Source organism: Melospiza georgiana, chromosome 4 (assembly GCF_028018845.1).
Source record: "Melospiza georgiana isolate bMelGeo1 chromosome 4, bMelGeo1.pri, whole genome shotgun sequence".
NCBI classification, from domain to species: domain Eukaryota; kingdom Metazoa; phylum Chordata; class Aves; order Passeriformes; family Passerellidae; genus Melospiza; species Melospiza georgiana.
The window spans coordinates 30348622-30376330 of NC_080433.1; the positions used below are offsets into that span (position 1 = coordinate 30348622).

Sequence of the window (27709 nt, forward strand, 5' to 3'; positions counted from 1 at the left end):
GATAGGGGTGTATGACATACAGAATAAATCTGAGGTGCTAAGATGACCATATTTCAACTTCTGATGAATGGTAAAAGGAGAAGGATGAGCAGGCTCTTCCTTTTTTTGTCCTATCATGCTGTCCTATCCTCCAAGGCTGCTGAGGTATTGCTAACTCACTGTGTTAGAATCTGCTTGTTAACTCTCCATGGAGTTAACAAGAGGAGTAAGAGCACATTTGGGAAAAGGTAGAAAGAAAGAGAGTAGGGAAAAGATCTTGGAAGAAAAGCCAAGGACAAGCAGATACAGTCATGATGCTTTGGCTGGGACATATATTGAATAATACTTCCGAGTTGCCCATAAAGTCAAGCTCCTGGCAGAGGGTGGATCTGGATGCTAACTCAACATTTGTATGCCATGAAGAGAATAGCATGGAGACTCAGTCCATTTTCCTCATTGAAATGATCAACTCAAGTGAATTAACTTGGTTTCCAACTCATCCAACCCTAATCATCCTCCTTTGAAGTTCTCCTTCCTCATTCATGCTGTAATTGTGCCCTATATAAAAAGCCCAATGTGTCTCAAAGGCAGCTGGAGTACAAACCACAGAAGGGATGTGGAGGCCTTTTATCCAAGACAAACCTACACTGAAAATTAATCCTGGTTTTGGACACAGTAATAGCTCTCAGATTAGAGAGACAGAAGAAGGTAGCATGGCTGGACTGCTAACTATGCCTCTGCTTGCTGCCCTTGAAAGGGACTGATTCAGGGGACTTTGTTCACCCAGACTAAAATACTTGTTGAGTTGGAGGAAGGTAGAAAACCTTGTTCTGGTGTTACATAAGAACATCATGTAAATTAAACTGAGGGATCAGTTCAACTCTGTAACTCTGAGCAAGCATAACTGTAGTGAAATAAAATTGTTACAAGAAGGAGTGAGAAGGGCTTTAGAGACTGACTTTTCTGTCATATCTCCTGGGAAGAAAATCTCAATGAAAGCCACCAGTATTAATGAAAGCCAATTGGAACTTGATAAGGAATTATTTTGCTATTTTGTCAGCGTTGGTTGGAACACAGGGATTTAGGAAGATTTCCTTTGTAGAAGCACATCTAGGAACACTGTTCTGTCTCCTCTGAGCTGTGAGATGCACAAGCCTTTGGGAATTTGTATTTCTCTCAGGATCTGGTTTGTATGAAGCTTTTCAGATTTTCATGGAAGACCAACAAACCCACATTACTGGCATCTGTTAACTGAATGAGAACACACGAGCCCAGACCCAAATCCTACCTACATACCATGAAGGAACTAGAAGGACAGAAGGGAAATTCAGGTTGCCTGGAATCACTGTGCCTCTTCTAAAAAATGTCCCCATAAACAAATACCTTATCACAGTGGGGTAAACTGCCGAGTCCCAAAGGCCCCAAAGAATGTGCTTTGAGAAAGTCTTTCTCAGGTTATTAAACAGGTTCTATCAAAGAAATGGCAAATGAGAAAGTGGCCTTTGTTTTCCACAGTCATGATGGGTCTAGGGACTGGAATGGTAAGGGAGCACGGTTAGTGGGGACCAGCACAACATATAGGGGTCCCAGAGAATGGAGCATTCTACAGTTGAGTCATTTCCTAACTGCATTTGCTGGTATTGCACTTGGCTCGGACCAGGGCATTTCATTGCTTTTTATTGGAAGCACACAAACATTCTGTCCCATTTGAAAGGAAGGAGAGGGAAGAGCTCAGCTGCAGCAAAGAATAGAGAAATCAGAGAGTGAGGGAGGGAGCTGCAAAGAAAAGAGCAGGTACAGTGCATGTCCGATGAGGTCCATCTGTTCCTCATTAACCAGATGTCTCCCACCCACCTCCTGAAGTGCCATTGACTGCGTATTGTCAGGACAAGAAGGGGATAACAATGCCACCATGGTGCAGACATTCATACACCAACAGGAGTCCTGCCATGGAGCCATCCCTCCCTCTACTACCCTTCCAGATTGGATGCCAAGTCCCTCTTTTTCATAATCAGCTTTTAAACAGTGACATCCTCATAAAGCTTTTGCATTATAATTGCCATTTGTTTCATCCTGCTCTGAAAATGGCAAGTTATTTCAGCCCACTTTACCAGAATCAGACCTTACTTCCTGTAAGTGTGTCACAACTTCCTGCAGCATTTAAAAGAGAGAGAAGTGAATACTCATTTTAAAAAGTGGTTTCTACTTGCCAAACTTCATCATTTTAAGAGTCAGAGAGTCCTTGGATTCACACCTGTATCCAAAGTACAGGAGTAAATTTATGGACAATTCAACGTACTAAAGATTATTTAGAAATGCAGGAAGAAGCATAAATTACTTTCTCTATGCTGTTAGCCAAGGATCATTTATAATAAGAGCCCATTGAATCATCCTTACTCCAAGGGTGATCTGTGCAGCGGTCCATGTGTGGGCATGTCAGCCCACACAGGAAAACTCTGTCTTATTCTCTAGGCTGTATTCACAGCCTGTTCATGGCAAGTCTTCCTTTACCTCCATATCCCTGATGAAAGCAAAGCACTCTGTCCTCAACCCTCTAAATCATTCCACAGCACAGCTCATAAATTGTAGTGTGCAAATGGAGCATCTGCTGAGCTGCAGCCACAGATAATGTGATGCTTCCACCTATTTTCCTTTGTAAAAGCATGCAGACCATGCTGTGCACTGGGCCCCTGACTCATGTAACAGTTACAAAATAGCCTGTGTCATAATCTTGTCATTTTGGTCTGAGCTCCTGCACACCGAACTTGAATGGCTGGAGGAGATCTGGGTGGGCATGTGCCCTCCAAAAGCAGCAGCTCTGAGCACTTGCCAGATGAGCAGCTGAAGGCCTCAAGAGCTTGTTGAGATAAATATCTGTACCTCTTTCAGAGTCATTGTACCTAGTGAGCCTGTAACACTGCTAGAATAGCACTAGGTTTAAATGCCTGTTGAACAGCTGGTGCTGAGCCTCATGTTGATGTGAGACCTCTGCATGAGCTGTGCACTCTCCTTGATGTCACGGTGTTATTACATTGCTGTCACTACGAGAGTAACTCCAGTGTGGATTCCTGCTCACTGTGAGGCAGGAGAGTCCTTCATACATCAACAGCAGTTGGTCCTTGAACCCTGGTGGGTGATGACTGAGACTGCATGCAGGGGCAGTAGGATTGCTGAGCCCTGCGCATGTTGCAAAAAGCTGAACAAAGCCAGGTGAAGATGGAAAGGAATAAAGAAAGACTTGATTGAGCAACAAAACAGGAAGCTTCATCAAGAGACAAGAGAGAATGGTTTTTTAAAGAGAAAAGGCTCATTTGGTGAGGGGAATAGCCATGAGCAGAAAAGACAAATTATGAGCTGGCATTGACGGCAGGAGATTTCCCATTGAGTAAAAAAGAGAGGGAGCTGTTGGGGGGAACATTGTTTTTATTGCTTTTTCATGATCTCTTTTTCCTTGGAGGTGATGGGTTCAGATATTATATGCAAATTTCATCTTTACTACGTGTCCATCTTTACCATGTGTTACATCTAGCAGTGACTGTAAGTGAAAGGGTAAGCTCATGCCTCTTGATAGGTTTCTGTGAAAGGCTGTACTTAAGCTACCTGGGGAAGCTGTGTGAGCCTGCCGGGAGAGGCAACTGCAGTAGGAGGTCAAGTTCTCAAGAAGGAATGGTCGATAGAGCTTTGTGCCCCTCAGACATCCCTGGAGATGCCCAGTCAGGTTTTGTAGTGCTTTTGTCTCTCTTTACACTCCAGAGGCTGAAAGCACGCTGGAAACTCAGCAGCTGCATTCTGCAGCAGCAATCTGATTAGTGTCCAACAAATGGCTCCTAGCCAGGTTTGTGACAACCTAATCAATCAAATTCAGAAAATCCCTTTTTAACCTCACAGCTGACATTGGGAAAGATCTGGGAACATGTTTGGGAATTGAAGGCACCTGCTGAACATGAATGAGAAAGAAAAAAACCAGACAGGCGGATGGAGAAAGAAATGAATGGAGGTTTGTGTGATGGTTCCATGTGCTGGTGTTTGGAAGAAAGCAAGCCACCTTTGGTGCCAAATGCCCTTGCCTGCATCACGTGGCAAACATGAGACTGCACTGTGATGGCAACTTAATGTGGATGCATTTCCATGTCTTGCTTTTGCAATAGGAAAACACACCTAAAAGTTTCTCCAGGTGACTTAAAACTGACATGGAAAGCCTGAGGAGAAAGCTGGGATCCAGCAAGACATGGGAGAACATACCCAGAGTGCCTGTTGTTGCTATTAAACACCATCTATCACAGACCTACGCAGGAATTCAGTATTGGATTCTTCTTCCATCACAAAGGCTACATGAAATAATCTGTGTCTTACCCTCACATGCATCATTGCTGAACGTAAGAATTAGTAGTTCATGCTCACTTTTAGTAGCCATGGATTGGACCCAATATGTCAACTTCATGACTTATTTTCCTGACACTGCCCAAGACTTAAACAGTACGGATTTTCTTTCTTTTTCTCCCTTGTTGTTTTCTTCTCACTCAAAGCATTGTAGAAATGGTTTGTTTTTTTTAATAAAACCTTTTTTAGGTGCCAAGTAAGCCTGCAACTGCAGCAAGAACAATACCCCAATGTTCTCTCTTTCCCCTTTGGTTCTAACAACCTCTGAGTATCAATCGAGCATTGCTTCACAGAGGAAAAGAAGATAACAATGAATGACTTAAAATACCTCAGCTCAGGAAAATATGAACTTGCTTTCAGTTTCAGAGGGAATGACATTTTTCCTAGCTCACTCACTGACTCTAATTGAAGACCAGCAAGATCTGGTGTGGCTCTAGCAGAGACCTCCTATGTTCAAAGTATCTGGGAGCTTGAAAGAAGTACCGTACAGTTTGAATTGGCTCTAATAGGCTACTGATTGCTATCCATGACGTTTCCCTGGAGCTTTAGAGAACATCTGCGTACTTCACACTTGGAAAACAGTCAATATCCTTCCATGGTGTGACAGGCAGTGGGGCCAGGTAAACAGCACTTTGGAAGGAAGGCAGAGTGATCTAATAGGGACTTATGGCTTGGTGAAAAGTGAGTTCAGCTCTGCTGCAGTCTTTGTGTATACTTGGCTTAGCACTTAAACTTCCCATGTCTGAAAATTTCCACAACTAGAATGGGCATGGGAGTATTTTCTTGTGCTCCAGAGACACTGGGTGATGGAAAGCATCAAGGGGTGAAAAACCATGCACTACCAGAAATGTTATCGAGACTATTCTTACATTGCTTTCCTGCAAAAGCAAGCATCAGTTACTTCTCAGATAACCACACAGACCTCACAGGAGGCCATAATGGTCTTTTAAAAATGCTAAAATAGTCTCTCTATGCATAAAAATGCCAACATTTTCAACTCATGCCATTCAAAGTGACTTCTGGAGGGAAGCTGTGGATTTCCAGCTTTTTCAGTGGTGTCTGAAGCAGGATGGTTTGTGTGGGGGCTAAAGGTGGCTTTGTGCTGCATTTGTGTTTTTCTGATCACCAGACCAGAAGAGATTGGCTTAGTCTCTGATACAAGCTGGAGTACCTCAAGGCTGTTGCAACACATACCTGACCAAATCCTAACTGAAAACAAGGGACCACTGTAGCAAGGGACTCCTGGAACGTGATGTCTTGTACTGTTCGTCCTTTGGCCACATCCTGTCTGTGAGGGAAAGCTTATGCATTTCTTGGCTATGTGGGAGTTCCTGATAACAGGAATTTAAACCACCAATGTGCAGCAATGTTAGCAAAGGGTAGGATCTGACTCCATGGAGTCCGGCAGCAACAGAATTAACTGAAATAGCATGATGCTTTCTGTCTGAAAAAAGGAAACCGCTGCCTCAAGACTGGATCTTATTTGTTTTGGGCCTTGGGCAGGTGTTGTTTCGGAATGCAAAATCACAAATGTCACAGTGTCTTCTTAAACTAATAAATGAGAAAAATGCACATTTTCCAGGGAAGAGATACTTCAGCCATGAGAAGTAGCTTTAACTCAGTGCAGTAGAAGGCTACATAGCAAACCCTTCTCATCATTTCCCTGATGCACTCCTACAGAGCTCCCAATGAGTATCTGAAGAGCCCAGCATGACCTCGAAAAAACCTGTGTGACACAGCAGTACCTGATAGAACCAGTGCAAAATCCGACGATAACCTAGCATGACCCACAGGACTGACCCTGTGACAACATCTGATTTATGGCAAATGACATGGATTTAATCACTCACTGAAGAATGCTGAATGACGCAGCACAGCGTTGCTCACTGTGGCTCTACTGAACTGGCACGCTCCAATTGGCTTTGGGAACACACCCATTGGGTGATTCATACAATTAAAGAGCTGCCAATCCTCCCAACACTAATGAAATGCATCTCTGTTTTACTGGTAGCACTTTCGAGCAACCCATTTAGGCTTTTCTGCTGCTCTCATCACCCTAAGGTATGAGCACATCACAATTGATGGACAGCTGGTTTGCTGTTGAGGTTAAAAGGAAAACCTGGCTCCAAATAGGATGGAATTGAATAATTAATGAGTTAGAAGCAGAGTACAAATATTCAGTCAGATAATTAATTACTATACTGACTTAGAATGGATTGGATGAGGTACCCCCACCTTGGGAGGGGGACACATTAACATTAATCTAGGAATGCTAAGAACTGTGTGTTGTAAGTAAACCAGCCTTACAAAATTGTTGTAGTGTATAAACTATATCTCAAATGTGGTTTGAGATTTCTTGCAGACTGTGAGAAAGACACTGTGGTTCTTCTCCACTGGAAGGAAAAGTAAAGATAGCTTTAAGGTGCACAGCAAGATGCCTACTAAGATCACTGATGTATGAGCATACATCAGCCAGAGCAGGTGCATAGGGGTCAGTCCTCAAATTCATTCCAGTTGATTCAGCCCATTTAATAGCACAAAACAACAAATAATTTTGCTTACATTCCATCTGAAGACATTCCGTATATAGGGGAAATCCTGGATGACATTAATAAAGGGACATGTGGACTCTGCTTAAGTCTCTTTTCTCTTCCTCTGTCATTCTGGACCAAGTATGACCCAGACATGCTGGAAGATGTAGTCTATCTAGGACAGCCAGTCGGGTCTGTCGTGAACTAAACTAGTTCAATAGTATTCTCTAAAACCTTACAACAGACCTAAATTTCCTATTAGAGCCTCAGTTTCCTTTACTTCCTTTGGTTTAACACCCATGAGGATCCAGCTCACTTCCTTCCCTGTGTGAAAATGAAATCTTCCCTTGCCGTAGGGTCAGTGCTGACTCCCCACACATGTTTTGCTGTTGTACAATTAAAAACCAGATTCTCCCTCATTCACTCTCCCCATCCTCCTAATCTAATGCCCTGGTGTTATCCTGATTACAGCATGTAGAGATGTGAACTGATCTGCCTCCCATCTTGTCATCTTCTCTCACATATCCGACCCAGTTCCCAGGGTCTGATTTTGTACAACTACGAACATTTAGTCTTGAAAATTGATCACTGGCCCAGAGGCTAGATGTTTGTTACCCAGAAAAAAAAAGATGACGTTACAGTTATTTTAGGTCCTGAAAAGGGCAGGAAGTCCTACTACATTAGCAGTGAAAGGATCAAGAGTGGCTCAAGAGGGTCTTGGCAGGTTCAAAAAGTCACAATATTTGAAAGCATAGTCCACATTTGATCACCTATCAACAATTTATCAATAGCTCAGTGATTAAAAACAAAGCTCTTTCACTTCATTAAACACATTCAGTGCCGTTTGCTCTACATTCCAAATGGCTGAACTGATGTTCCAGTGCAGCCTATTTTTAGTCTTTCTGATTAGTTCATTATTTAGGAAAAGCTACTGACTGTGTATCTGTTGCAGGGATCTAATTCTTCATGTGGATCCCAAGGAAGGGAAGAGCTTCACATAGGTCTTAAGTATTTATTTGAATGTGGGTTTGACCACTGTCCCTGCTGTGGTGCAGCTCAGTGAAGTGATGAGCATAGAGCTTTCCTCTCCTTGAGTGTTTTCCTTCATTTTTGTTATGGGAAGAAGCCCCGTAATATATTATAGTTTTTTTGCCTGAGAAAACTAGGATACAGATTGACAAAACTAGCAGTCTCAGTGAGAATTAAACAAGATACTCAAAATAAGTGATCTCTTGGGTGTCTGAGTAAATCACCACCTCCAGATCAGATTTTATTTATTTTGAGAACAAACTATTTCTTTGCTGGTAAATCCTGCAGTTTTGTCATGAATCCAATGAATTTTTCTCTGGTAAGGGACAACCCTGGAGACAGAAGTGGCCGTGTATCCCCAGGGCAGATACCACACGGGCAAAAGCATTCCAGCATTGCCTCTTCAGCAAGCTTCAGCCCTCATGTGAAAGGACAGGATCTGCAGGTCACATGGAGATTAGTCCCTGAGTCCTTCAGCCCTGCCTGCTAAAACTGCAAAGGAGAAATCCAGCTGTGATGGCATCTTCTGGCTCCCAATTTCCCAAGCACTTGCACACACATCTGGGCCAAGCTCCATTTCAGAACCCCAAATAACACAATGCACCTCCCATAGGGACAGAATGAGATAGGATCATTCATTTATTTCAGACCACCTGTGGTTACCAAGCATGAGGGAAAACCCCTCCAGTCACTTAGGTATGCCTCTTTGGGGATATGGGAATTAGATCTGGACTGAGAACTGAGAGAGGCTCCTACTACAAGTGCCCATGGCACAGTGGAATGTGACCTTGCATGGGTTTTGGAATCTGTACACCTGAGTAAACACTGCATCCTGACAACTCTCAGATGCACAGCTAATTTGCCTGTGCAGGGCACCATGCTTGAGTGGCCATTAGAACTTGAAATACCTGAGCTAGCTTGCTTAGAGTTATTTGGGAATCTCCTCCTCCTCCTTGCTTAGAGTTATTTGGGAATCTCCTCCCCAGTGTTGAGCAGGCAGGATCTGTTCTGCATTCTGCCTGGAGAAGGAGATGAAGTCAGTTCTAGGTGTAATACCCTCTTAGTGATGTCAAAAACAACAACACAGAAACAAGTTGTACACTTTCGCTGTCTTCTGCTTTGCTGCCTTTCACATGTCATTTGTCATCTTAGAGTGTCACTTCTTTGATGTAGGGACAACAGTTTTGTGTGTGCACAGTGTCTAGCATAAAGGTGTTTCCACCTTATGTGAAGCATTTTTTGTGCAGCTGCAATGGCACAATGGCAAGAAAAGGTAAAATTCTCAGAAAATCTCCACCAAAGAACAGCAGCCAGAGAAGAGCATTAAGTGTTAGTTCCTGTGGTTCACCAAAGATAATCTAGCCAAGACATGGGTTCTTTGCCATGGAAACTATACCCAAAGACTCGAGAAGGAGGACAAATTCATGTGCTCCCAGTATGAGACCAGCACAGAGCCTCAATATATGAGGTGGCCGTGCCTGCCTTTCTTGGCATCACCAAGTCAAGTCTAAAATGTCATGCTCCAACTAGTTTGTTTCTTCTTTCCTTTTTCAAACTTCACTGTATAGAGTCAAAACCACTGGTCACACTTTCCAAATTGCTGGAAGTCCAAGACTGGTTGGTCTATATGATTGATCCTGCCTAGTCTTTCTACATCTGAACCCTTTCTCCCACAGACTGGGGCAGGAAGGAGTGAGAGGGAGCGCTGTTAGTGGTGCTAGATGTTGGCATCAGCAGGTGAAAATCCTTCCCATTCCACAATTCAGAGAAGATGGATGAGGAGGTCTGTCTCTCCATCCATCCAGTTCTATCTGATACTCCTGCTTCTCTCAGCAATTCAAACCTCTCCTACCTCTGAGTCCCAGGATTTCTTCTGACTCATTTTCCTCTTTCAGACCATGTATCTCAATTATCTCCTTCCAGCACACTGCATTCCTATTACCACCTTCCCTTGTCATGCTGTGGCCAAGTCCTGGGTCCTCTCTTGCCTAATGTTTCCTTCTGGCCAGCTGTGCTTTCCAGCTGTCACAGACTTTTCCAGCCCCAAATGTCCCTCCATTTCCACCATGCAGAGATGCTTTCCTCCACATCTGAGTTGGTTTATTCCCAGACACAACCCATCCCTTCAGTTTCTGCAGAAGAATAAAAGTCCTCCCTGGTCCTGGTGCCTTTATATTGTCACAATGCTCTTTCTCACAGTCTTGCTTTGCTCTGAATGCTTTCCCCCTCACTGTTCCTGTAAATGTGGGCCAAGCTGTAATGATGCAGCACACAGAAAAACACCTTTCTCCTGTGATCTTAGACAGCCCCTGGAATTAATTCCTGGAAAGTCATTCTTGTCCTTTCTGAGTTATGCTTTCCTGTGAACAGATGGACAAAGTGATGGATGAAGAGGGGAAGAACGGAACAATGATTGAGAAAGTGTTGTGCAATGATTAGGTGCTCACCCAAAATTTAGAAAAATTGTCAGTCCCATGCATTTTTCTGTGCTGTGCTGCTGTTTGCATTGCAGTTCACTCAGCAGGGTAGACATATTATTTTCTCTTTTGCTCCCTTTCCCAACAGCAAAGCAGCTGCACTGCTCTGCTCTGCTCTTGGCGGTTGTTCCCTTTGAGGCTATTGAGTACAGTTCCAATGGAATCCTCAGCTGAAGGACACTGTGCAATGTTGAGCTCCAATTATCTCCAGCAGCAAGCCTGTTCACAGCTGCTGTGTTGCCCCAAACGCTTGCATTTCATGAGAGACCCTATCATCCTCCCAGACTTCCTCCCAAATTCTCCTAATGAACTTTTTCTGTGTATTTTCTCTTCCTTGAAAGAAATACATGGTTCCTACTTTTGGAGACACATGGGCAGCAGGAAAGATTAAAACAACTCCGTGTTTGGAAGTCTTTGAGGTCTAGTCCATTGTCCAATTCCCCCCAAGCCTGGAAGATATGAAGGAACCGAAGCCTGGTTATTTTTTAGGGAGCAGCTGCATGTCTCCACTTCTGTTATTTCACAGGTCAACTTACAATTTCTCTCTGTGCTGCATACACTGAGATCATAGGGCTCCAGGCAGGCATTTTGAGGAATATCTGGGACAGAAGCTTCTACACCAAACTGTAGCATCCCCCATACCAAAAGCATGCACTGCAGTAGTGCTTGGAAGTAATTGGAGGAGAAAGGAGCCTGGAGACAACTATTCCTGGACCTTTCCTCACTCCTGCCCAACTGCATTTCCACAGTGCAGTGGGGATCTCAGTCTCTCACTCAATTGTTTCCACTGGACACTGGCCCCTCTTGCTGTCTCCAAAATAAACTAAAACAGCTCTTCACCCTGCTTAAAATGTTCCTACTGTCTGTGACCAATTAGGAATTCCCAAACACAGGGAAACCATCCATCCTGTGGTTGTGAAATTCAGTAAAACTTCATAGTGGCTCCAACCCATTCCCTGTACTTTTTGTCTCTGAATATTTGATTTCCATCCCCCACCCCCCTGCCTTCAGGCAGATTGACATTCTTTTCTGCTCAAGTCCTTTCAGTCCTTTCAGATCTTGAAGCTCCCCAATTACAACCACTTTTCTTGCGATGGTGACACCTTAAGAGACAACAGCAGCTGCCTATAAAGGGCCTCTGCCATCTGTTTCCTCTGCCACTTCTTTGAGACAGCTCTAGTTATATACAGAAAAATATTTATCACAGTTCATTCACTCCTCACTCAAAAATGAGCAAGAGAAAAATGCCTTCTTTCATGGTTCTGCCACTGCCCTTCAAAAATCCATGACCCTCAGCCTAAGGAAAAGGACAATGCTTGAATCTAAAACAAAGCAGCAGAAATTCCTGAAGGTTGGTCCCTTGAGACCCTGTACCCTGAAGGCAATTCTGGGGGGCATCTACATTTGGGAATGGCTCCTCATGGCTGCCTGAAAGGCAAAAGTCAAAATCAAACCACTTCATCTTGAGTGCCAATCTTTCATACCAATCATATCTGAAAGGAGATGCACGTGTGCACATGTGCACACATGTACATTTGAACAGACTTAGTTGTGAATCCTTTTCCACCACCTCTCCAAAGAGGCTGGATGGGATGGGATCGAGTCCTCCTCCTACCCAGGAGGACTTTGGGCTAGAAATGTAAAGGGAAGAGGGGAAACATCATCAAGGGTTAGGACTGTGGGAGAAAAATCCACACATGAGAGATGATGTGGAAAAAAGGGAAAAGATGAAGAAACAGAGATTTCTGAAGAATGATGAAGAGAATGAAGAAAACTGAAAACCAAAGGTGAAGAAAAATGAAAACCAAAGGTGAAAAAAAAATTGAACTAAGAAAGAAAAATATTATGCAACATCCTCAGGAAGAGATGAAGCTTCAGGAACAGGTTCTCAGAAATTTACTGTTTACAATGGACAGGTCACAGTAAGGTTGCAGAAGTCAGCAAATAGGGTTGGATGAAAAGTCGCTTGATTCACAGTGATCTGTGATACTGAATGAACACAACCATAAACTTGGGAAATATTCAGTGTTCAAGCATTATCCATCTCACTGCAGCTACTTTGGTAATATAAACAAGACCTGAAGAAAGAGAGAAGTTCCCTGAGTGATAGCAAATTTAAGAATGAAATGTTGTTATGAAGGAGTGGGAGGAGAAAAATAAAACCAGCACTAAAAAAAAATATCATGTTCAGAAGGAGAATGAAAACTGAGAAATAGGAAGAGAAAAATCAGAAAGGGATAGAAAATCCAAGGAACGGAGGTGGATAGTGTTATTCTTTATTTGACAGAATGTATTCTTTATACAACAAGCTAAATCAGAAATTTATAGGTGTTTGCTTCTAGCAAAAACACACATCAGAAAAATCCCTACCCATGAATAGGATGACATTGCATTCTCAAGTTTTTGTATACCATCCTCATTTTCTGTTTTTCACAGCTATAAGATAGGAGTATATGCTCTGGGGGAATAGGAAATGCAGCATAAAGTCCATATGCTTCTCTGGGGAGTTATAGATTTGACAGGAAGCTAGCATAAATACTTTAGTCGCCTGTGCCACTGAAACAGAAGTGGATTTCACCTGTCCTGCAGGGCTTGATATGAAAACTCTGATTGAGTAGCTTGGAATTTTATGGGAGAGCTTTTCTGTAACACAAGGAGAATAAGCAGGTCTGGGAGACAGAAAGCTGTCAATAAAAAAGGGAGATTCACATAAAGATAGAAATGCAGAAAGAAGAGAAAGAGAAATGTGAATGCCAGCAAGTTCATGATCACCTCTGCCATTTTACACACTCACCCATCCAAGGTGAGGAATGTGTATGAGAATTTTTGCCCCACAGGAAGAGCAGCCAAATCGAATTTTCCTAATGAGGGTGAAAGATGATGTTAAAGAAGGAACTGCTGGACTTGGTGAACAGCTGGCATAAGTAAACGCAGAATCTCATTACCTTTGGGGCTGTCTCACCCACTCACACTAGAAGTGAATTTAGCCCCTGGTTGGTTGGGTACGTCACTGGCGGAGCGGGGACACGCGGTGACCTTGGGGGCATGGATGCTGGAAGCACGCACAGCCCTTCCTCAGCCTTGCTCTCCCCTTGCCTACACGGGCAGCGTAAGCAGTGTGGCTCCGTCCGAGTCCCCGAGGTCACATCAGAGCAACGAGGGGAGAATTGGCCTCCATCTCTTGTGCACAGAAACACTACAGTGCTGTACGTCATTGCATGCCAATGCAGTCATCATTTCCACAGATACAAGAGGAAAGAGACACCCTTGTTTCTAATTTTGTTGTGATAGCATCAAAGAGACCCAAAGCCTATTGCTTTCTGGGAAGCAGGGACTTCAACAATAATAATTCTTTGCACATATATAGCACCTTCATTGCCAGCTACTTACTTTATACCCTGGGGTGTGAAGAAAAAGGACTCCACTTAATTCCATATGCTCTTAATTGCTCTCTATCCCAGATCTTTCCTAGCAAAATATGATAGAAATACCTAAACTTATTGTTAATTTGTCAAATTAGGGCAGTCATTGACACCAGCAGAAATGCAGGCCTAGTTTGCATCTTACATTGCAACTGCACAGCATAGCATCTAGAAACAAAAGAAATGCCAGACTAAGTAAATCTGAGCTCTATTTAATCCCTGACAAATGTTTCAGGGAAGAGGCAAGAACCACATGGCAGTCAGATAGGGGATAGACTGCCCTTGTGAAATGTTATCCTAGTTTTTTATGGCGACTGGCTTAATTGCTGAATTACAAAACACCCAAAATGCTGTTCACATCCATTAGGAGGACGCTTAATTTTTGTGAACTCTGTCGTAAATGCCCACTTGCTTGCTAAATGTTGTTAAAATCTTGGCCGTGAGAGCTCCAGTGGCAGTGAGCTCCACAGCCCTGATATGCATCAAATGAGAAAGCTTTAACTGGGTCTCCTGTGACTCATGTCAGGTCCTCTTGTCTGTGTGTTACAAAATGGGGAAATCAAGAGCTACTGATCCACCTTCTCTAGTCCATTCATTATTCAACACAATCCAATCACTTTCCCTCTCGTTTACCTCTTTTTCCAGGCAAACATGCCTAGCCTTCATACAAACCTTCCTACACTTCCTTGTCCCTGTCCCCCTTTTATGAACCCTATTCTGGCTTTGCAACATCCCACCCTTGAATGACCTTTGCTTCTGCACTCTTGCTGTCCCCTTTGCTTCACTCCTTATGCTTGGGGACTTGCTGGTGGTGGGGGGTTTTCTGTCTGCAGCCATGCGCTGCATTAGACCATTAACAGCAATGTCCCCGTTTCTGGCACCCAGTGAGTCACCACGGTTCATGCAGAGCCCTGCATGGCACACAGTCCCCCTTTTCTCACCAGCCAGTGATACCCTCTGCCCCTCCTCACGTAGGTTCATTCAGACAACCATGGGGCTTGGAGCCCCCAGCCCCATTCACCTCCCCACCTTAGATATTCCTGAGAATCCCAGAGAAAATCATTCCCCTGAAAACAGTTTGAGAAGGACGACTGCTTGCTGAGACTCTTCTCCCTGACAACCAGAGATCCTTCACTGTAGTGCACAACAACTGCCCCAGGGTTATGGCTTGAGAGACCCTTATTTTCCATTTGGATCCTGGCCTGATCCATGTCTGAGGGTTGCCAGGGAGGGCATTTAGGGCTGCCATGAGCTCCTTCCAGCCCAGTTGCTGGCTGCACGCAGATGAGCCAGCTCATCAGCTGAGCTGCCAGTGAGCCCTCCGGCCATGGGAGGTTGGAGGCAGCAAAGTGGAGGGAGCTTGGACTGACCACAGGCAGTGAGCAATGAAGGGAGCAGAGGGAGGGGCTCGGGTTTCAGCCCCCTCAGAGGTAGCTGGGCTGCGAGTAAGAGGAGACAGTGACAGCAACCGGTGTCATACACTGCTTTGAGGAGGGGGCACTGGCTGGAGAAAGGAGGAGGGGGACAGCCAGAAAGAGGATGGAAAAGTGTTTTATTTAGAGTACACAGGCAGCACAGTTCCAAAAGAATGGGGTCCTTTAGCTGGAGGGAATGACTATATGAAAGACAGGGGGAAATGATGGCAGGGAGAAGAGGAAAGAGGATAGAGAAATGCGACAGCAGCAGCAAAGGGGACAGAGAGGAGCAAGGACAAGATAAAATAACAGAGGATAGGATAATATAAGATAAGATAGGATAATATAACAGAGCAAGGGGGATGGGCCTCAGAGAACTTGGAGGCAAACAGGGAGAAATAATGAAGAAGATGCTTTTGAGAGAAAGCACAGAAGAGACATAAAGATGAAAGGGAAAAATAAAGAGGAAAAACAGGGGAGGGAAATGAGAACAAATTAAAATGGAGATGGATAGAATGAGTCAAAGATGGAGGGTGAGGAAAAGCTGGGGTTATATAGAGAAGGGAAAAATAACTTTTAGGTGTATTGTATTTACACTGCGTTTTGCATATGCCTAAGCAGAGGCTGCCTAACTGGGTGGCTGCTGCCTTGGATTGGGGGCTGAGCAGGGAGGACATAAAGCAGGAACCCTGCTGTAAGCCATTCCTCCGGCAGCAGCCCCCTTCTCTCCTTGAGAGCCCCCTGCAAGGGGGAAGGTTTCGTGCCCGTGAAAGGAAGGCAGCAGCACATCCCCTGACAACGAGTGCGATATGGAAGGGAGAAGCAGCGCAGAATGGAGCAGCGAGGGCTCCCCCTGGGATGAACCGGGTATGCTTGATTGGGAATCTGCTCTTAAAACAGGGGCAGGGGGCAGAGCCATCTGAGAGCCTGAAATGTTCCCTGCTCCCCCCGGCAACCGCCTCGCTACTGCTTTTAAATTAAATAAATATGGAGATTCTGCTGTCAAACCTCAGTGGTTCTCCTCCCCCAAAACTCTTGCTTAGATCATACCAAACCGCAACCAAGTGAGACGGGGGCTCAGAGGGCTGCATGGGGAAAGGGATGGGTTAAAAGTGAAACGTTAGATAGGAATAGCTCCTGGTCTCCCTGGCAAAGAGACATTTGTTCTATCTCTGTGTAATTTCTTTATACATTACTGCTGCCACACTGAATCTCCATGTCCCTCCCACTGCATTTCACTCTCACTCTTTTCAGCAAGGCAATTTCTGGTGCATTTCAGGACAGTATTAACCCATTCCTCTTTCTCTGTCAGCGGGAAGATTCATAATTTAAAAGCAATTTAGAAGTCTGTTCTAGCAACTCACTAGTGAGGAACAGCATTTCTTTGTCAGATCTTACAAAGGAGCTGAGCTTGCAGGTCTCAACCCCTCACATCCCTGTCTTCTCTGTGACTTCAGTCAGGTGTGAATTTAAGCTGAGAGGAGAACCAAACCCACCCAAGTCTGGGATCCTGAGTAATTCTTCCTCACCATCTGCCACCCCACTTTTTAAAATCCTTTATCTTCTTCTTCTCTTCACCCAAGGCCTGTCCAGCTTTGAATCCTTTTTTCCCCATCAGATGTAATGCCAACAACAATCAGCTCTATGCCTGGTCATTTCCTTCTGCTGCATCTCTTGGCTGGGCTAGGATGCTCCTGGTCCTGAACTGTGAACACATGGAGACCCTGATTTAATCTACTGCTACACACACTGAATTTTCAGATAAGGCCCTGGATTAGGTCAGCAAGGATGAAAGGAAATGACCCTTTGTAGATTTATGGATCCTCGGAAGTAGGACGGCAGGCAATTCTGAGAGCAAAACTAGGGACACTGACAGGAAACAACAGCTGAAAGAAATAAAATCATGAAAGATAAGAAGGAAAACAGGGAAAAAACATGCATATAAAATGGATATGAAAGGAAAGAGGTGCACCAGGAACAAACAGCAGTGGGAGAAGGCAGTGAGAGGAAGCGACGCAGTGCCAGAATCGTCTGGCAGAAGCTTGTCCACTGCCTATGCCCTGCCTCACTTTGCTGTCAGCTCTTCATTTTTGCAAACACTGGATCTGCACTTAGCTCTCATGCACTATTCAGATATAACAAGCTGGAAAGGGAACAGATCAGCTCATTAATTCTCCTTGGGAAGGGTCTCTAGGCAGGAATTATTTTCTCCACCAACATCCATTCAATTACTTGCCTTCCCACCAGTCAGATCTACAGGGATGTCTAACCCCATGTGCATCACTCATGCCTGCCTGCCCTGGACTCTTCTCTCCCGCCTTCTCAGTACAAAAGCCTCCCAGACCTATCCGTTTCTTAATAATAATGACAACATGACAAAACCAATAACCTACAGATATGAAATACATTTCATTTGCTTGCTTCATAAGACCCTGATAAGGCACCGTCCCTCACTTTTTGAGATCCTGTAGGAGATCTACAGGAATTAATGAAAGAATTAGACAGGGCATCACTCATAATAAAAAGCGGTTTTAAACATTCAGTGCCAAGAAGGAATTAGGCTGGAATATCCGCAGCCATTTCGAAGTTGCAAGGGGTGCAGCATCCATGTGGGGCATGAGCTTGCAGATCTCAATTGTTCAGTGCTCGTGTGTGTTTTGTGTCTATACAGCTAAAGGGTGGAGAAAAACCATTTTTCTTGAAGGGCAGAGACTTTTGAATGGCCCAGAGACACATTTGGACAACCCCAAAATCTAAGAGAGAATCATTGGAGGAAGATTAGGGAAAAAAATCAGAAGCACGATCTGCAGTAATGTGAACTGACACCACCTGTATGCTTGAGTCCCACCATGGAGCAGGTGCTCACTGTAGGACACAAGAAAGGGGGGAAAGAAATCCCAATAGAGGAAGAACTTCCCAAATTGCACTCTTCTTTGAAGTAATACAAAGATCTGAAAGTGCTGACTGAAAGTCCATTGTAGGGAACAGAATGACTAAAGAGAGGGAAACCCAAAAATTGAAAGCCTGGGAATGAAATTCTCCAAGACGAGCTTGCAATTCTGACAACAATGTATCTGTGCATAGAACCCAAGATAAGTACTCACATCCATTTTTGCTATGGGATCTCTTGGCCAAGAAGAGAAAAGACAATTTAGTATGATAACTTGAACATGAGGTGTCCACCATCTCTGACAGCCTACAGTGTTGACTAATGCCAGCGTTCCTCCACGTTTCCAGAAATGAAGGCAACATTATCAGAGGCTTCCTACCAGTAGCAGATGGCAGTCTGAACTCCTCCTTTGATTATCTTCTTGTTACAAAGCCTCCTGCCCTCCTCTTCACTACCTCGCTCACCCTACAGACCTGCCCTGACATCTACCCCAGGGAGAAGAGTGCCTGCCCCACTTCCTTTTCATGTGCCTCTGCCACACCATGGGGAGGCTGTGCACAGACCAAGGTTTTTGTCCTTTTTATAGCCTCCTGAGACGAAGCTCTTTTCTCCATAAAGCTACCCACTCTATGTATCATGGGGGAAAGGTGCTGCATCCTTCTCTCTCCTGTTCACCAGCAGGAAGCTTTCACCAGGGAGAGGAAATCAACCAGGGACACAGTTCTGATTCTTTATGACAAGAAAGAAGATACCCCCATGACTAAGTTGATCAGACATGACAGTAAGAGCCCTGCCATCCAAGGGCTGGTGGGGATATTTGGCTGTGCTGTCCTGGGACCAAGGGAGTGCCAGCCACCACCCCATGCAGGCTGTGGGGCTGCAGGAAGCCAAGAAGAGGCATCCCAGCAGTGCCAGTGCCAAACCTAGGCTGTGCCACCTCACGAGGCAAATCCATGCTCAGGCCCTGCTCAGCGCGTGCCCATGGGGATGGTTTTGCCTTCTGCTGAGATGCTCTTGAAACCAAGTCTTTATCCAAGTTTTAGTGCAACCTGTGCCCTCAGGCATGGCACTCAGAGCTGGGCTCAGCTCCCCTGTGGTGCATTGCACCCTCCTACCCCACTTGCTGCTGCTGCCCAGCATTGGGGGGCTGAGGGATTGGGCCAGCCCGACCCTCACGGGTGTGGGGTGAGTGAGAGCACCCTGCCAGGGCCATGCAGGTTGTGCTTAGGCAGAATTTCATGCCGTTCATGCAGGGCTGTGAGGGTTTTAGCCCACTGGAGAGCATCAGCAGGGAGGGCAGGGAACCTGGGCTGGCAGCACAACATTGTGGGGGCTGGGGGCACTTCAAAGCTTTTAATTGGAAGCATCCTGGCACATTCTTTTGCCATGCAAGCCACTTCTCAACAGTGCCTGTGGGGTCCTGTCAGATGTAAAGGAGAAGGAGCCCCGAGCTCCTCCAATCTGACAAACCTCACCCGCCCCTTCCTCCTCCCCCTCAGACCGCGTCCCTCTGGGTACGGCTCTGTGGGCAGATAGACATGATCTGAATTCACTGCCTCTCCTGGCTGGGGTCCTCATACCTTCTATCTCAGCCCCAGCCTCCCTCCACCCTCCAGCTTGGGGACACGGCTCAGGAAGGGAGTTCATCCCTGCAGCCTCTCTTCCCTGCATGGCTTTGCATTTGGGCTTATTTTTTTTTCCTCTCTCTCATTAATTTTTAATTAAGGAGATGTCTCCTTCCCTGATTGTAATGAATATCTGTGTGAAAGGCTTTTCATTTTTTATTAATATATACCTCTATGTATTTATCTATTTGCAGGAAATCTGTGCGTGTGTGTGAGCAAGTGTGTTTAAAACATCCCCCATTAATTTACTGCTATTGATTTTCTGGCGTGGATACAGCATATAGTATTCAGCATAGAGCTCCTCTGCAGGATATGTTAAAAGGCAGCAGTTTGGGTTGACAAAGGGCACTAAATGCAGTATGCGTCAAATAGACCATCGCTCAATGAAGTCACTTAGCTATTCAAAACATGTCCAGCCATCACTCAACCATTTGCACCAAGAACGGGGGGGAAATTCATGCTTCTTCCAGGACACAACCATTTCCAAACAGCAGCTTTAGCTTTCTTTGGTGAGACACATCAAAACATACATAGTTTATTTTCCCCTTCCCCCTGCCTTCCATCTCCCAGTGCCGGGTTAAGAAAATAATTTCTGCGGTACCCACTTGCCATTCTCTCCCGACAGGGAGCTCCAGGCACACCCAGCTCCAGTGGACACCGGCAGGCACCGATCTTATCCCTGCATGCCCATGAACCCCAGCAGCCCACTGTCCAGCTGGGAGCTGATTCACAAACAGGGCTTTCACAATGGGCTCTAATGTGCGCTCCTGTTCTCTCACTCTCTCCTCACTATGTGTGTAACACAAACCGTGCATTTACATCGCTTGCCCCTCTCCCTCCAGCACAGGCTGGAGACCACCTCCCCAGCCCACATGTACGCCAATAGCAGTACTCAGCAACACATATTTAAAAGCGAATCACTGGCCCCTCTTTTCTTTCCCTCTCCCTTTAGAAGGTCTGATTCCAGAAGTTGGCTGCAGTGGTGTCTCTTCTGTCATCAGACATGTCACTGAGTTGCTGTTCAGTTTCACCACATCAGGCTTCAGCTGATTTCTCCATTCAGAGACTTGTTTATTTTAAGCCTTTACTATAAACCATAAAAGAACCCCAAAACCCCCAAAACCAACGCCAAACAAAACCCACCTCCCAACAACAAACGAACCGGTGAAAAACCCCAGCCCCAAACCAAACCAATCAGCAGCAAACTAGACCCCTCTGCATCCAGCCCAGTGAGATGTGGTTGCCTACAGACATTACAAAATGCTCTGAACTCTGTTTGAGATGACTGGTATCATTCTGTATGAGACATTTTGGATATAGCACGGTTGCTTCCCTTTCTCTCTTTTTCCTTCCTAAAGTACACTAAATTGCATCCAAAGTGCTTTGCAATCACCTCCTCCCCACATTGCCCCTCACTCACAGTCTTGTCTTTGCAAATAAGCCTTGTGCAAAGAGAGCAATTATTTCACTCTCTGGTTGCAGTCGGAGCACGGCAATAACACAGCATTTTGGCATTGCTTACCCAGGCAATACAAACAAGCTGAAGACAGGCAGACTGCACAGTTGCTTTTTGAAAGGATCTCTTGGTGGTTTTGTAACACACACATTATTTTAGTTGGAGGGAGGAAGTGAATTTTTGGAGAAGGTGGGAGTGGGGAGGGTGGGAAAGAAGAAGGAGAAGGGAACAGAACAGTGAATGTTTTGCCTGTCTTCTTGCCTCTGTGCTCTGAGTAACTGAGCCCACCACTCTCAATCCACCGTGAAAGGAATGAAGTGAGAAAATGGTGGAATGTGGAGGGATTTATTGGGGGGAGGAGGGAGAAACGTGGGGTGGTGGGAGAGGAAGGGGTGGAAGGGGGGGGTGTGGAGGTCCAGAATCAAATACCTTCTAGGCAGCAGGTTCTCCATAATCCAGAATGGGTCATGACTTCCTCGTTCTTTTTGCTGGTTTCGTTCTCACTGACAGTTTTAGTCTTGCAAACCCCTCTGGAGTAAAGCCAGTAGTCGGTCCCCACAGCTATGGTCATCAGGCTGAAGGCAGCGAAAGCACCAACGGTGGTTAAAAGCATCTGAACACCTCTGTCAAAGAGCCCCATAATTCTTCATTATACAAATACCCAACCGCCTTCTGATTCTTGGGGTGTGTGTGTTTAATAAAATAAAAGAATAATAATTCCGACTAATAATATAATGGGTATAGAGAGAGAGAGATAGATATCAAAAAAGGGAGGTAAGAAAGCCCACGGAAAAGAGTGTAAATTAGAAAGACCACACGGGAAGAGGCTTGCCTTTTAAATCGGAAACGTTCTGGTTGAAATATAAAAAAAGGAAAAAGGAAAAAGAAAAAAAGAAGAGAGAAAAGAACCAAGAAAAACCAAACAAATAAAGAGAGAACCCCCCCCAAAATGAGACGCCTTAATCCCTTTTTCTAAAATTCTGGTCTCCAGTTTCCATATGTAATGGCTAATTTGGAGATGGCTTCCACAGTGAACAGGGGAGCAGCAGCAGCATCCTCAACACAATCTCTCATTATCTGGACCTAGACAGTTAGAGACTGTAAGAGCAGAGATGCAACCTTCAGTCTTCTTGCTTAGCTCTGCAGCCTGCGCCATGAAAATCCTTTTCCTTCTCAGTTATCTTCCTTGGGTTTTTATTTTTTTTTTCCCGGCAGCGGCAGTCGCTCCAATCCTCTCTCACTTTTTCTTGCTTGCTTCTCCTTCCTTTTGCTCGCTCCTACCACCAAGCCAGAGTGCCCAGTATACTGTAAGCCCTTGATTTCAGCTGAACAGGTGCCGAGGTCTTGCCTCCCATGGCTTTTCCGCACAGCCGCGGCGCTCGCTCCCGGCGGAGGTGGGCGAGGAGAGAGGGGGGCTCCTGGAAGGGGGGGTTGGGGAGGGGGAGGAGGGGGACAGGCGCGGCGCCCCTCCCGGGCGGGGGTCGCAGAGCGGAGCCCGGCTGCGGCGCCCCCTGCCCCGCGGCGGCCCCCGGCGACTCCCGGGCCCCGCTACTGCATCAAGCCGGCGGCGGCGGCGGCGTTGGCGGCGCGGCGCTGGACGGCTCCCCCGCGGCAGCGGCGGCGGCGGCGGTGTCGGCGCTGGCCGGCGGTGCTGCAGGACAGCTCCCCGGGCGGCGGGGCGGGCGGAGCGCTCCCGGGTCGCCGGTGCTGCAGGACAGCTCCCCGGGCGGCGGTGCGGGCGGAGCGCTCCGCGGCCCGCGGTGCTGAAGGACAGCTCCCTGCCCGCGCCGCCCGCCCTGCCCGCGCCGCCCGCGCCCCAGCATCCGCGGGCGGCAGCCTCCCTCCTCCTCCGCCCCGCTCCGCTCTGCGCGGGCAGGCACAGGCAGCAGGCAGGCAGCGAGGGGCGGGGGGGCAGCCTGCCCCCGCCCTGCGCCTCGCCCGCCGCTGCCGGCTCCGGCAAGGGTCGCTTCCCCGCGGCCGCCGCGGAGCCCAGGGGAAGACGGCGCTGGGTCTCTCCCTCGCCGATCGCCTTTCCCCCCCACCGCCGCCCCCCAGCTCAGCCTCCTTCGCGTCCCCGCCGTAGGTACCCGGAGCTGCGAGTGCGACCCGCACACCGCAGTTAGACCTGCACAAAACTTCAGTCAGCCGTTTCTCTCCCCGGGAGGCAGGTGAAATGTAAGGTGGAAGGGTAATTTAAAAATAAGCATGTATTTCTGCTCTTATTGCTGTTGTTATGATTTTTAAGTGCTTGCTCTTCACTCTTCTCGGGTTTGCTGCAAGTTGCATATGTCTTGGTGTTGCTCGTTTTCTGTCCTTCTGCCTCCCCCTGACCAGCGTTGTGTCAATCCCCGTGTTCTTACTTTGTCTTTGGGGATTTCACTGAAATCCCAATGCCTGCTCCAAGAAGCAGACATTTTGGGAAGATTCTTCATGAGAAAGGACGATTTATGATAATTAGTGTCATTTTGTTAAGGAAAGACACCACCAAAATTGAATACCTCCACCCCCTCAGCCCTGGGAAAGCAATCCACCTTTTACATCCTCATTTTACACAGAAAGACACGAGCTGAATGGATGCAGACTGAAATCTATCACTGCTTAAGTTTTCTGTGTCAGACACAACCCGATAGTACAGGGAACACATACAAAATTGTGCAATACTGACATCTAAGTATGTCATAATCCTCTCTCTCTTCCTCAGCAGTATCATTACACCAGGTTAATTACATTAGTCACCTCCTGGTTCTATACATGTAGCTGCTCATTAATGCAACAATCATGAAGAAAAGAAATAATCTAATTCTTGATGCAACCGATTTTGTTTCTCTCTGATCAGATTCATTGTTCAGTGAAAAATTAGACCAGGAGATCTGCTTGAGGTTCACTGCTGCTCTATGCGGGGGAGCAGCGCTGGGGGAAGGGGGTGCTGGGAAGTTGAACCAGTTGGAGAGCTTCAGCCATGCTGCAATTTCATAACTCCAGTTGCCTCTTCTCCCTACTCCCTCTCTGGGTGCAGACTGGGACAGGCCTTCCAGGGCAATCTGGCCCAGGAGTCATGGACATTAGGGGCTCTATAGCAAGCAGTCAGGGGGCCACTGGCTTCCCTACAGACCCGGGATCATTTCCCCCATTTGGAGGGCACAATCCAGGCTGCCCTCACAGCTGAGACTGAGGTAGAGGTGTTTACCAGCAAGCAGTCATGGTGTCCAGCATCAACTATATACAAATCACCACCAGCAGGCAGAAGAGGCCCCAGGGAAGGCAGAAAAAGGGAGAGGTCATAGAAGACAGTGCAGATTGAGATCACTGAAATCTTCTTTGTCCACAAGCATAGTACCTAGTTCATCTGGGGGAATCCTAGCCTTGCCCTCTGTCATTGGAGCTGGGGGGGCTCTTTCTGTACCCTGGAGCTGCTGAACAGCTAGGGATGAACAAGAGGGCAGGTGCATGCTGTACTCTGCATTTTTAGTACTCTGAGTACAGCCTGCTGCAAGAATGTGGAGGATGGTAGTTTGTGGGCAGGCTCTCTGAACTGTTGTCCTGGGTGCAAAGGAATTTGGGAGGCCGAGGGATGTGGAGAGCACCCCTAAGATGGTGGGAGATTATGGCTCTATAAGGGATGGCCTGTGCTGAGGAAGCTCCATGAGGCTCTTAGCTTGAAAGCTAGGGAAGATCACCCAAGAACCTCTCCTCCCCTTATATATCTCCTGAAAGAGGGAGGGGCCTTGAAGAGGAAGGCATAAGAGAAGAATAAATAATTCTTGGAGCTTTGAGCATTTTGTTTTTGTGTTAGTGGTTGTTCCTTTCCAACCCCACCTCAATATTCAAATCTTCTCATTCTTCAAAGAAAGATAGAAAGCCTGGCCAGGAGTCTGAAAGATTCTGAAGAAGAAAAATCTTCATTTGGCTATTCTTGCACTTAAATCCAGCAGGCACAAACATCTCATGTGTGGACAAGAAAACCACTCTGGAAATCTGGACCTCATACTTCCAAGGAAGGCTGGCTCTCAGTTACTCTGTACTCTCAAATACTGTATTACAGCAACAAGACAAGGCCATGTTCTCTCCAAAGAAATTGCCAGTGTAAGAAGGCCATGTTTGCAGGGCGGCAATTTCTATAATCTCTGGCTAACAGAAGTCAGACCTATGAGAGCTCAGTGCATCGCAGGATCAGAACTAAACATGGCTTCCTGCCTCACACTTCCCAATTTCCAGAAATAATTCTCTTCCTACTACCCCACTTAAATACTCCTAGACCATTCACAATAATCCCTCTACAGTTCTAAATGCCACAAGAGAAGAATGGAACAAAGGCAATGCAAATGCCAGACTGTCCTGTGTGACTGCTTGTGCTGTGGTTAGATGCTGTGCTGAGATTTCGTCTTTCCTACAAAGAATCATTAAAATTATAATACAAAACAAGAATACAGAATAAAATCACTGTGGCAGATTTTTACAACAGTCGCATCTTCTGAATAGCGCAACACAGAATGACATCTATAGAAGAGTAAGGAGAGAGAAATTAATAGTCTGGAGGAAATAGAGAGATTTTAAATTACATTTTAAATTACTTGAAATGAGAAGCTGATGAGACAGGGAGCCACAGGAAGTCTGCTTCCAATGGCAAACCAAGAGTGCTGCTATTTGTGGAGAGAAGGGGCAGTGCTGTAGGAAAAAAAGGGGCATGAGAAAGATGCAGGAAGCGAGATGAAGGGCACAAAGTCGGAAGCAACTCCATGGGATGGTAATGAGACTGAATAGTGTTTGTGGATTGAGTGCTGCAGTGGAGCTCTTTGGCACACAGGATAAAATCAAACAGCAATAGTGTATAAAAATTGGATCTAGGAATCTTCATCCTGGGGAGGCCATCTGAGAAGGAGCTGTTGTAATGAGCTGTAAAAGAGATAGAGTTGGTGCAGTTGCATTTGCAGGCAGAGCAGAGGTGTTAATAGGGAAATGCACCAGCAGAGGAGATGTTAGAAAAAACAAACTGGGGTTAGGGTGATGATCACAGAACTGGAAGCCAATGGGGCCGAGAATAGAGAAATGAGATATGGCATATAAAGAGAATGAAAATATAATATATTCTACTGGGGAAGAAAAAAGTCACATATCTGTATTGTTAGAAAAGCAGATGGGGTGATCAGAGCAGTCATCACTGACATCCAAAGCAGAGGGTCTCAAAGCACTTAAGAAACATTATTCGCATCATATCTTCATACTGGTGCTTTTCTTAGCCCAGTTCAACAAACTAGAAAGCTATGGAAAGATTTGTGGGTTTTGCCAGAGACCTGCAGGTGAAGGAGCTAGAGATGGAGATGATAAACGTAGGGAGATAAATGCAGATGGAAAAAGCCTCCCTGGGCCTCTCTTCTTATCTTCAGGTTCATGTAACTTGAAGATCAACAACATAGTTTAAACATCAGACAATCAATACCACAGCAAAGTAATCTCTAGTGTAACCCTGTTACCAAAAATTAAAGAAGAAAGGAGATACAGGATATGGAGGTCTATCAATTTAAATGAGCAGATTTCCATGCAAAATGGGTGCGGGTTCTGCCCTAGGAGTGCCTTAAAAAAATCTTATGATAGGCAGGAGTGGACTCTGGTAGGCACCAAGTATGAGATTCTAATGCTGCCATACAGAAGTCCCTCAGTTTCTCACTTATGTCCTCTTCCAAGATAAATCTTGTACAAATGGTTCATTTAGCCTCACAACACTCCTACAAAGTAACATGTTCATTAGTTTGCAGAGGCATTGGAAAATCCAGAATGTGTTCAAAAAGCACATCAAAGTGAAGGTGTTTGTGCTGATTTTAGTGGGATCTGGGTGCTGCTATGAATGAATTGGGTACCCCAAGATAAGTGTTTCAGATTTAGTCTTGAAGCTACAACTCCTATGCTTTCCATCTGAGACTCCTTTTCCCCTTTTTCTTACACACCTTTTCTTCCATTGAGTGGTATATTTGAAAATGGCTGGGAAACAAAAAGTGTCTTCTCATGAGCCCTGAGGGTTGATTTCTGCAAAAAAGGAATGCCTTCCTTCTCTACTCAGAAGAGATAGTTGGAGAAGACTGAGATACAGGATGAATTTTCCGCCATGATGAGTTGCTGCGATGTGAACTGTTTTGCCTCCCTTTCTCTTTCCATGCTATGCTAAGGTTTGTATGTACAGCAGCCTCCTAATCAATAGAAATAGAAAAAAAAATCAATACCTGCAACCCATTAACTCTAACAGAGGGCAGGCTGCTAACAAGTCATCCTAGCTGGAATTCTAGTATTTGGTAAAGCACTCTCAGTGAGCATATATGCATATGGATATATATATATATACACACACACACACACAAACCGAATATGACTAGCGGAGAATATAAGTTGTGAGAACATTCCTCCTCCCACCAGCCTGTCTATCCCTGTGTATTTACATAAGTATGCTAAACTAAAGACACTCCTCTCCACTCAGATGCTGTGCCTCATACTTATCCTCCCCAGAACACACATT

General features: G+C 45.7%; 1 protein-coding gene across 2 annotated transcripts in view; it reads right to left on the minus strand.

Annotated features, from left to right (window-relative positions):
• The window catches only part of CACNG2 (calcium voltage-gated channel auxiliary subunit gamma 2), a 51708-nt gene extending 29080 nt beyond the window's left edge, over positions 1-22628 (minus strand). The window contains exons 1-2 of one of the 2 annotated variants that reach the window (XM_058022036.1): positions 22324-22628; positions 21634-21779 (exon numbers count right to left, since the gene is read on the minus strand). In XM_058022036.1, the coding sequence (XP_057878019.1) occupies positions 21634-21775 (142 nt within the window). In that variant the 5' untranslated portion in view covers positions 21776-21779; positions 22324-22628. Of the gene's footprint in view, positions 1-21633 lie in introns of both variants that reach the window. The other variant, XM_058022035.1, reaches the window with a different exon arrangement.
• Between the last annotated feature and the right edge of the window lie 5081 nt (positions 22629-27709).